The sequence below is a fragment of the Pterocles gutturalis genome, unplaced genomic scaffold, assembly GCF_000699245.1.
Source record: "Pterocles gutturalis isolate BGI_N339 unplaced genomic scaffold, ASM69924v1 scaffold23436, whole genome shotgun sequence".
Classification (NCBI taxonomy): Eukaryota; Metazoa; Chordata; class Aves; order Pterocliformes; family Pteroclidae; genus Pterocles; species Pterocles gutturalis.
Window position 1 is genome coordinate 18,741 of NW_010098496.1, and position 11,610 is coordinate 30,350.

Sequence of the window (11,610 nt, forward strand, 5' to 3'; positions counted from 1 at the left end):
GCTAAAAGTTGTCATTGAAATTATGCATTTCTGAAAGAATATATTACAAAAACGTTTTATGGTATTACTCTTCTGTGTTGAATGTTTTAACGAGATATTCCAACATGGTTACAGCTGCAAATTTGGCCCTGGCATATTTAGTTTTTGAAAAGGTTTTTTCCAAGATCTGCATACCTTTGTTTCTCAAGATCAAAAGGCTGCTCTTGAATATGAATGTTTATGTAAACCTTATTTGTTTGCTTTATTTTTCCACTGATAGGGTGATTTCTACAAATGATCCCTTCCCACACAAGTTTTTTTCTTTTTTGTTGGTTTATTTCTGTAAGTGTATCTATAGAGCCATGTGTATGTGTATTTTTCTTCCCCAGTGATAGGCCATAATGCAACATTTCTTGTGCATCACAGATCTCATGCAATGTCTCTTCCAGAATGTTTGGCCTTTTTTAATCGTAAGGTAAATATCTGGGAGGGCAAGAACATACCTCATTTTGCTTTGTAAAGAACTTCATAGCTACTCTCAGGGGTTCATTTTTCTCTTCAATTACACATTGTGCTCCTGAGAGGAGTTTTTATTTTCATTGTCAGTCATAATGAGGCTTTTCAAAGCCAGAAAGCATCAGTGTTGGATCCTTTAGGGATCTTAAATAGTCACCAGCACTGTCGGGTAGCTCACCTAAATTTTCTCTTTGAATGAGGTGTGCCAAGCAGTGTAAGAAGAGGTATTAGTCATGACACACACACATTTGCAAGATCTGTCTTTTCCTCCCTGTTTAGGTGAATCCCAACTTTGCTTAATGCTGTTTGCTCCTCTGTGACCCAGTTAGAGGAATAAGAAGTCTCATGTTCCAGACAACTTTAATCGTGCAGAAGATGTGGTTTTAGATCCTCATGGTAGTTCCAGAAATAATAACCAGAAACCTTCAGAATCTTTTGTATGGCTTCATAATACGCGTATGTGCCTTGGAGTCAGAGCAGGAATATTTTGTTTGAAGTGACTGATATACGTGTACAAGTAGTCTTTAAATCCTGTTGTGTAAGGTACCTGAATTTAATGTAACTATGTTGTAGGGCACTGCCCAAATGGACAGAGGTTCTGAGAAAGCATTAAATTCTTCCATGTTAATCCGTCTCCTCAAAAGCTAAGATTACGTGGATTACCGTTTCTCAGTGTTCTTGCTGGGCACAGCCACTGTGGCTCCACCGTATTAGTTATGGTCTATCATGTCGATAATGAGTTTCTTAATAAGTCCCTTAGTACTCATTGACAATGACTCATACTTCCGAACTAGGATCTCCTTGAAAATCTCAGTGTAATGGATGAAATGCTGTATGCTGGTGAAGATTTTTTTTATTTTGATCTGTTGTGTGTTTAACAAAAAAAAAAAAAAAAAAAAGGCAAGTTTTAAAGGAACAGTATACTTAAAGATAAGAAATTCTGGAGAAGTTAGATTTAACTGTCTGGAAAGGCAAAAGTGAAATGTGAGCTCAGTGATAATAACTCTCACTGCTTTACAGGAGGGTGGATGTTCTGGAGTAGTAATTGTAAAAGAGTTCACATGCAGCCTCAGCTTTTCTTTTAAAACCAAATTCAGTCTTCTGATCAAGAGAGAATGATTGATTCTGTGTTTAGCAGTAAACTAGCTCTGGGAAAAAAACCAACAATGAAGTAGAACTTGACCTACAATGCCACTGTCTCAAAACTATCACAAATAAGTGTACTCTCTGGGTAAAAAACTGGCTTGATGGCTGAGCCCAGAGAGTGGTGGATGGAGTTAAGTCCAGTTGGTGGCCAGTCATGAGTGGTGTTCCCCAGGGCTCAGTGCTGGGGCTGGTTCTGTTTAATTATCAACGATCTGGGCGAGGGGATCGTGTGCACCCTCCATAAGATTGCAGGTGACACCAAGTTGGGTGGGAGCATTGATCTGCTTGAGGGGAAGAAGGTTTTGCAGGGAGATCTGGACAGGCTGGATCCATGGGCAAGGCTCAGTGCCAGGTCCTGAACTTGGGTCACAACAACCCCATACAGTGCTGCAGCCTTGGGGGATCTTAAAGATCTGCAAAACTTGCACTTTAAGCAGTGATTGTCTCTTCAAGAATGTTTTGTTTCTCCTGTATCATATTTTCTACAGTTTGGATGAATACTAATCTGTCGACTGATTGAGATTTAAAATGTTTTGCTTAAAGTGGAAGAAATGTCACACACTGAACTGTTTTTTAACTAAGACCAGTGAAATACGGATTTGATTTCAATGCCTGAAAGTTTTCTGTCTTCAGTATAACTTTGAAAAATAAGACTCTGGGATATGAAACTGTAAAATAGGACACTGGAATATAAAGCAGTGTACTTGCTCATACAGTGTTTCTGTTTCCATTTGGGATCTGTGTGTTTTAATAAAATTGTGGTTAAATGGCATCTAACCTTCTGTTCAATTATTTTAGGTATTTGGAAATAAGATGATAATCCCTTCCTTGGATGGGGACCTTTTCCAGTGGGATCGGGATCGAGAGAGCATGGAAGCAGTTCCTTTCACAGTTGAATCTCTTCTCGAGTCATCCTACAAATTTGGCGAGGACGTTGTCTTAGTTGGGGGAAAGTCTTTAACAACCTATGGGCTGAGCTCATACTCAGGGAAGGTAAGAGCCTGAAAAGCTGCCTTGTGTATTTGTGGTTCAAGCACTGTCTTGCAGATACGTTGCTCTTGCGGTTTAAACTTCAGTGCAGCTCAAGTATACAACTGCACGGCACAAAAGAGGAGAATCTGAGCTTCCTGGGCAACAAATGCAGCAGCCTGGAGAAAGCTAACGGCTGGTGCAGATAGATATGGCTGAGTCCCTCACTGCAATCTCCTCCTGCCTGTGAGCTCCTGCTGTGTCCCCTGTGCTGACTTGTAACACTTGCTCACCCTTTACTAAGCTGATTCAACTTGCTAACCCAACAAGAAACTTCTCACTTGTTATTGGATTAATTTTGTGCTGGGTTAGCTGTAGCCAGCACAGCAAGGGGTTGGGGATTGCCAGAGCCAGCACAAGGGAAGGGACAGGGGTTTTGTGACCAGAGGTGAGTGAGGGGGAAAAGAGGGATGACCTCTTTCTGCGGAGCTCGGAGAGGAGTTCAGCTTTATCACGTAGCTCTGCTTGAAGTAGACTTTGCTGTTTAGCTTACTGAACGTCAAAGAAGGCTTTAGGGGACACACTGGTTTCATAACTAATTTCAGATTTTTCACACTAATGAGGAAAGCTGTTTGAAAACAAGAAAAGCATTCAACATATGCAAAAGTTTAAGACTTGTAGTTGTCGTCAGTGAGTTTACTATCTCTTAGAAGAAGTTCTCCTTACATTTCAAAGTCATATGCAAAAGTTAAGTTGAAAACTACCTAACTATCTGACTACTTCAGAAAGTGTTTTTGTTCTGAAATCCATTGGTTAAAAGCTGTATGTATTAAAAAAAACACCAAAGAAAACAGGCTAGGAAAAGCACAGGAATTAATTGCTTTATTCAGAGTCCTAGAATTGACATCCCCTTCCCCCTCCTTAATGTCAGATGTCACTAAAATGCATGTAGATAGTGTAGTGAAGAACAGACATTTGCTAAATCAGAAGCACTGGTGCGTTTTAATACCAGTTTAAAAAGTAGATTCAGTTTAAAAATCTTAATCTTCCAATGTTTGTTTTCCACAAGATTAGGTCTTTCATTTTGACAGTACATTTTCATGTAGAATACTTCTACGGCATGGTGTAGAGTGATCACTAGTGATAAAGAGCATAAACCAAAACAAGAGTTTGTGAAATCATTTTGATTTCCTCATTGATAACAGAGGGCACTGTGCACCTCCCCCAGTGTTCAGGAAGTGGAAATTTCAGTTTTTGCTTCGGTTCCTGGCTTTTGCTCACAGTAGCAAAGGTGCCTCATACAGGAAATAGTGCCTGACTTTTCCTCGTTAAGAATTTGGTCAGTCTGTTGTCTTTGTTAGCATGGTGTCAACTCAGACTTCCTGAGAGTGTGTTCAAATCCCTTTTCGAAATACAATTGCCCATATAATCCAAATTCTGTTTGATGTTGGGACTGTTGCAGAGTGTGTGTGACTGTTAAATAAGGTCTTATTTCCCCTTTAATAGCTGACAAGGCAATAAATATTTATTTATATAAATCAATAGTACTTAATCTGAAGCTAATAGAGTTATGCTGAGGCAAATATGGCATGAAAGCAGAACTATGCTGTGGGTCTTGTGGGAATGTTCTTTTGATGTCCATAGAAATAGTGGCAAAAGAGAGAGCTAAGATTTCTTTCTGTTAGAAGTAGAAATACAGCAAAATATAGTAAAAATGTTGTCCAGTTATCCCAAAACTGTAGACTTACTAGAATGTTTTGAAAATTCCAGTACTGAAAAGCCCTTATCTCTTAAACCAAGCTTTTAACATCCCTCAAGCTGAGCATCTAAAATCACAGAGCTCCAAATCACCTGTGAGCCAAAATTATGTTGTAAGGATTGTTAGCTTTTGAGTATTGCTGTTGATTACGTTTGTTTGTTTTGAAGTTCTTTAGAACTTCCAAGGATGTGCAAGTCTCTTGCCTTGTCCCTTAGGTGAAGTACATCTGCTCAGCTATGGGCTGTCGCCGGTGGGATGACGATGAAACAGAACAGGAAGAGACACTCCTATTACACCGAACCCAGAAAACAGTCCGTGCTGTTGGACCACGCAGTGGCAATGAAAAGTAGGTGTAAGAATTGTTCAGAAACAATCTGAGAGAGATAAGTTCTTAATATGTAATGTTTTCAGGAACTGACCTTCTTTTTTACTCTCATTAGACTAGGAATTGCACAAGGGAGTTTAGATTGTTAACCAGAGGAATGCACCAGACTGTTGGCTAGGATCCAACAATCCCTTTGCTCTTCAGTGCTTTTGAAAAACATCTTGAACAGTTTTATAGATGATTAGACAGAAAAGATATGTGCACATATTTATTCCCTCTGAATCAAATGAAAATTACTTGCCTTGTCCTTGAATACCTCAAAAGAGTTTGTCACTGCTTTCCTGCACAAGGCAAATGTCACTAATGTTTGTTTCAATTGTTGATTTTTGTACAAAAGGAGACAGTTTAAAAGTCGCCTTATGACCTACTGATTCACTTTTAACTTCTTTACCTACTCATGGTAGCTGTCACTGGTTTTTTTTTTTTTGTTTATACTTGATGTCTTTAGCATTCATTAGAAGTTGATATTTTACAATGTCTTCAATCTTATTTTTTTAAAGTCTCATTCTTAAATCTGCTTTGTTATTTTCATAATATAGATGGTCTGTTCTTTACAAGCTGTAGAAACTGGTTCAGTCTGTGACTTTCTAATGCTGTCACATTGAAGCTTTAATACATCAAGTTTTCTATAAAATACAGACATGTATTCTACTGAGGAAAAAAAAAACACCTTACATAAAGTACAGGTTTAAAAGGCTGGTTGCTGTACAGAGATACAATAACTGCCCAACAATTGAGTGAACTAGTCATTCTCTGTTCCCCTGCTCCCTCTTCTGTTTGCAGCGGGATTTGACAGGTTGTGCATCTGTAGTGTATCAGAGATAACCTAATTAGAACTGCAATAGATTAGTAGATCAGAGATCTGAAATGAGAAATCTTGGATTCCGTGGTTCTTGGAGACTGATATTGGCAGGGATGTTTTTCCCTTCGTACATCTGTTTCAAAAACATAGCATGACATCTCATGCACCAGAATCCTTCTGTCTTTGTAGTCAGAAACAGAGGCGCTTTCCTGGTGACATGGTATGGCTGCTATGGAGTTTACATAGCACAGATCTGGGGTTTTATTTTGGAGTAAGAAAAACTTCTAATAAATCAACTGAACATACAAAATATGCCAAACTTTTCCTATAAGGTGTAAATTCTTTAAGGAGACAGTTTGGGCTCCTGGTGGTTGCCAGACTGGTCCTAAGAAACTTTGGGTACCCAGACATACTGTTCAGGAAATGTTTTCCCCCTTCTTGCTGTTCAAGACACAAACTTGACATCTTTTCCCATCTGTATCTTCTCTACAGCATTGGGCTATATAATGGAAAAAGAAAATAATTATTCTTTCTGTTTCTAAAAATAAGTTTCAGTTTCTGCCCTGATCTGTTGGTTTACAAAAACTAAAGAGCTTTTGGCTATGCAAGACAGGTCTTTGTTCCTTATACAGTCATCTTTTTCCACTGTTAACTTATGGGACATGAGCAGTCCTGGTTTCATCAAGTGCCTGCAAAGAGATCCTGTGTTAGATTGTGTGTGGGATTAAAACAAAACAAAACAAAAAAGGCATCTTGAAAAACCTTATGTTTCAAATTAAATGTGCTTTATTAATGAAGATAAATGTCTTGTGTAGAATGCTGCTTCCTAAATGCGTTACGCTTTTTGCTTTCATTAGCTACGTAACATCTGCCTACCTAAAGACACCTGACAGTACTGCTTGATGGTTCTAACTGCCCTCTCCATATACTAAACCTTTAATGCCATTGGCCCTACTTCATCAGCTGTTTTCTCAGCTGGAATATCATGCTGGACAAGATTTCTCAGCTTGTTTGGTTTGTATTCTGGATTAGTACTCCCTCTCCTGGTACAGTTGTGTCCATCTGACAATCTGAGAGTTTACTGTGAAAATATGGGCCAACTATAGGTAATTCAGTTTAAGAATCTTCTGGACAGAGGTTTTGGGACTTTCTTGGAATATAGAAGTTGTTTCTGCAAAGTTTTTTTCTTTCTTTAAGGTGGAATTTCAGCGTTGGTCACTTCGAGCTGCGCTACGTCCCAGATATTGAAACTAGAGCGGGATATATTGAGAGCAATTTTAAAGCAAATATGAACAAAGAAGAAACAAAAATTATTTCAGATGTGGATGAGCAGGAAGCTATGATGAAAGATATGGTGATAAAGGTCTCAGTAGCTGACTGGAAGGTGATGGCTTTTAACAAACGAGGAGGACATCTGGAATGGGAATACCAGGTAGAGAAAAAGGCAGAATATTAAATCTTACAAAAGTTGAAGTTTTGCAGCTTCATAGATGATGTCTTTCATCTTGGGTTTCAGGTGCTGTCTTTGTAAAGAAGCACAATCTGCTTATAATTTTTTGAACTGACTTTGAGCTGCTACATCTGTTACAAAAACTAAAACAAGGAATTTAAGCACATTGTTTAGCATTATTCTTATATAATATCTAGTTAATACAACATCAGTTTTCCTGTTACCTTTCTCTTCTTCAGTTTTGCACTCCAATTGCTTCTGCATGGCTGGTTAAGGATGGCAAAGTAATTCCAATCAGTCTGTTTGATGACACAAGTTACACTGCGAACAATGAAGCATTGGAAGATGAAGAAGATCTTGTGGAAGCTGCCAGAGGGGCCACAGAATCCAGTGTCTATTTAGGTGAGACACAGACTACAGCATTTTCTTTAGTAAATGTTATCTTTTTCTCTTTTGAGGTTGTAGTAAAAGCAGACCTTTCTGTACTGGAAGATTACAGTTAAGAGGAGTTGTAACGTGTCCAGTCTGATATTCTGCATAATGTAGGCTGCTAAATTTCACCCACATTGCTTTATAAAGCCCCCAAATTGACGCTTCACTAACTTACATAGCCAGAAAGGCACCTTCTCTTGATTTAAAGGCTTTTGTCCTAGCCTGCTCTGATCATCTTTGCTGTTGTAATTCAAAGTCAGAGTTCTGCATACCCATCTTAGAAATTCTGACAATTACAGAAGGTATGGCAGAATTAATATCTCTGATTGTTTAGCCTAAGCAGTGATAGTTAAAAGATTGCTTTTTTTCTTTTTTTTTCTTTTTCAAAACCAAAACATTTCAAAATCATAAATCTTTTCCTTTTTCAATAGTTAAAAGATTGATTTTTTCTTTGTTTTGGTTTTGAAAAAGAAAAAAAAAATTTCAAAATCATAAATCTTTTCCTTTTTCATTCTGAAATGTTCACTGCTTTGTGGTTTCAGCACATTGGAGATGATTGATAATCTTGAAACTTTTAAAGCTAGGTTTATAGCTAACAAGGCAGTCTTATTGCTTGGTAAGCAATAAGCAGCATCTCCCTCCAGCCCGCCAATTTGTCACATTCACTTTTTCCTCTACATTGATTACGGTAACTTACCATGAAGAAATTTCAGTTAAGATTTTATTTGACTGAGCTTTCATCCAGCTGTCAGAATTTATTTGATGTAGTTTGTGATAATTGGAAATAAAGTGGCCTTCTTCCTTTCAGCTGTCTGTCTTTCTCTGGGAGGTAAACGTGCTTTGGTTTTCTAAGAGTTTGTTTGCCTTGGCCTTTATCTGTAAGTGTTTACACCTTGTACTGTTCCTGTTAGTGGTTACACAGATAAAGAATAACACTAGGAAGAAGCCAGCTTGTTCCAGCCTTCCTGGTAGTGGCTGTTGAGGATTGCTCTGTACCAGCATTAACAAGGGTAGGAGTTTGAAAAAGTCTTAACCAATGCAAAGCCCAAGCTGCTTTATCACTCTTCAGAATTGCTGGTGGTCTTCTGCAGCATCAGTTCTCCAGCAGTGAAAAAGAGATGTCCTGATCTCTTGCTTTTCTAGAAAAAGGAATTCACCCAATGTAATGAGAATCAGTATCTCAGCTTCTCAGAATATAAATAAATATTTTCAAAAACGTTGTTAACCACATATTTTGACTGGACAATTTTATGCTGAAGGTGAAGAGTACTAAATCCTAAGACTAATATCCTCTATGGTTTATTACTCAGGTATGTACAGGGGCCAGCTGTATCTTCAGTCATCAGTCAGAATTTCTGAGAAATTCCCAACCAACCCAAAGGCTCTGGAATCCAGGAATGATAATGCAATTATTCCTCTTCCCAAAATCAAATGGAAACCTTTAATCCGTAAGTAACAATTCAGAGTTTCATTTCCTGTTCTAGCTCTGAAAAGACAGCACATCTTTCTGATTGCCAGTATGTATCAAACTAGACTAATGTTTCCGGCTGTAAACCAGTTCAGGAACTATCTTTAATTGGTTTTTTTGTTTGTTTGTTTTTTTCTAATTAAATGTTTAATCTCTGCTTTCTTTTACTGTGGATTTGACAGGGTCTTTTTATATAATGAAATGTTGGTCTTCTAAATCAAATTTTTCTACAGAAAGAGGAAGATTTTTTTTGCAGTGATGTGAATATGAATGAGTTGACTTGTCCAAAACTAGTATTTTGGCAGAGAGGAGAGGTGTTAAGTAGCAGTTACCTTAAAATACTCTTCTTAATGTTTCTTTGCATTAACTTTCATTCTCATGGTCTGGTCCAAGAGACATTTTAGAATAGAGTCAGAGAATCATTTGGATTGGAAAGGACCTTTTAAGATAATCAAATCCAACTATAAACCTAACACTGCCAAGTCCACACTGAACCATGTCGTTAAGTGCCAAATCTACGTGTCTGTTAAATTTCTCCAGGGATGGTGACTCCACCATTTCACTGGGCAGCCTGTTCCAATGCTTGATAACCCTTTTGGTGAAGAAATTTTTCCTAATATCGAATCTAAACCTCCCCTGGTGCAACTCACTGCCCTTATCCTGCTGGCCACACTATTTCTGATACGAGCCAGGGTGATTTCTAAGTTTATGCAGTTGGAGTTCTCATTACATTAATACAAGAACAGAATTTTTATAACAGTTCAGCTCAGAAAATTGTGTCTTTTCTATGCTTAGATTCTCCTTCCAGGACTCCAGTGTTGGTGGGGTCTGATGAGTTTGATAAGTGTCTCAGCAATGACAAGTATTCTCACGAAGAGTACAGTAATGGAGCACTTTCAGTTCTGCAGTATCCATATGGTAGGTGGACGTTCCAGATTTTGAAGTGTTTCAAATAGCCAGGTTTACCCACTTATTTTCTGTGAAATTCAATAAATAGCCATTTGTTTGATCTTACATATGTGTATTTTTTAACATTTCATGAACTAGGAAATTATTGCCCAAACTAGGATTTCCGGATTGTGGTGTGTGTGCCACAGAAACCACTTCAGAGTGCCAGGAATTGCTACTGCAGAGGTGTTGTGCCTACTGCCATTGCCATTGATAGCTGTTCCAAGTGGAAAAAACTTGTGAATTTTTTTTTTTTCCAGAATTTGCTAACAGAGCTAGAGACTCAGCCTGTCAGTATCAAGTTTTCCATATGGAAGATATTCTGGTTTAAAGCTGTCAGTGGTCAGGCCTTCTGAAGTGGTAAACTTTGATGGGAGACCTGGTTGCCATGGAGTCCACAACCTTGATTAATTTAAAATCATGGGACACGCAAACAGTAATACTCTGTGTCTGTTGAGGAAATCTATTAATGAGAAGACAGAATGGTTTTGTAGGTACCTATAAGTAAATCAATGCCCTCTTTGTGTCTTTTATACACAGATAATGGTTATTACTTACCCTACTACAAGAGAGAGAGAAATAAACGTAGCACCCAGATCACTGTTAGATTTTTTGATGATACAAGTTACAAGAACATTCGCAAAAAAGATCCTGTTCTTCTGCTTCACTGGTGGAAAGAAATTGTTGGTACCATTATATTTTGCATTGTGGCCACAACATTTATTGTACGCAAACTTTTCCATCCCCATCCTTACAGCAGAGTAAGTATTTTTTTCTGAATCCTAAATACAGAAGATACTATTCTAGCCTTTTCTTTCAGTTTTGAGTCTGAAATGAGTAGTATTAATAAGTTAATAACTAATGAGATAACAAAATTAAAAGCCTAAATTTATTGTTTAATCTATCTGTGAAGGCTGTCAGCTGCCATGTACCATTTGCTTAATTGCTTTGGGAAGCAGATTAGACTGCTCCAGATATTTACACTGAAATTCTTTAATGCCATATCTAGGGGTACAAACTGGCCTCAAGTACTTTAGGACTTCAACTTGTTTGTTTGGTTTTTGTTCTTGTTTTGGTAACCGTTGTTAGCTGCGGAAGGAATCTGAAACACAGTGTCAGACTGATAGTAAATACGAGCCTACCTGTGGAGATGTTAAAGACACCAGCTGGAGTGATGTCAAGAACTCTGGATATGTGTCAAGGTGAGCTTGGTTCAACACAACACGTACAGGGTTTCTAGTCAGCGTGACAACTAATGCTATCTGGAGGAAAGAGTAGGTGTTCACTTGTTCTTACCTGGTCCTCTGATTTCACAGGATAATCTGCAACTGACACAAAGAACCCTCTCACCCCATTACCCATGGGAGGTTGCAGTTACGATTAGTCTAAGCAATCCTAGAGAGTCTAGAATACCTGTGATCAGGAACGTTGCTCTCATATTAAAAATGAAATGAAAGATTGATTCTTGAAGTTCTTAACCAGCGTTTACTCCCTCTGTGTCTGTGTTTATGGATTAAAGCAGAGAAAGGCAATTTCAGATGAAAACAGATGATGTTTTATATACTCATCAGAATAAGCAGACTATATTTGGAACAAACCTTTGTTGCTGCTATGGAGGAGCTGGTTAAAACAATGTCTTTCCTGGAGTCCTCAGCACAGCAAAGACATGGACCTGTTGGAGTGGGTCCAGAGGAGGCCACAAAAATGATCAGAGGGCTGGAGCACCTCCCATATGAGGACAGGCTGAGAGAGTTGG

General features: G+C 38.3%; 1 protein-coding gene across 1 annotated transcript in view; it reads left to right on the top strand.

The window, feature by feature from the left end:
- EIF2AK3 (eukaryotic translation initiation factor 2-alpha kinase 3) overlaps window positions 1-11,610 on the top strand; it is a gene marked incomplete at its 5' end in the record, with an annotated part of 37,018 nt that overhangs the window by 12,444 nt on the left and 12,964 nt on the right. The window contains 8 exons of the mRNA XM_010073314.1: window positions 2,440-2,634; window positions 4,585-4,715; window positions 6,754-6,988; window positions 7,246-7,408; window positions 8,749-8,886; window positions 9,702-9,824; window positions 10,395-10,615; window positions 10,944-11,056. Coding sequence (XP_010071616.1) covers window positions 2,440-2,634; window positions 4,585-4,715; window positions 6,754-6,988; window positions 7,246-7,408; window positions 8,749-8,886; window positions 9,702-9,824; window positions 10,395-10,615; window positions 10,944-11,056 — 1,319 coding nt within the window. The remainder of the gene's footprint in view (window positions 1-2,439; window positions 2,635-4,584; window positions 4,716-6,753; window positions 6,989-7,245; window positions 7,409-8,748; window positions 8,887-9,701; window positions 9,825-10,394; window positions 10,616-10,943; window positions 11,057-11,610) is intronic.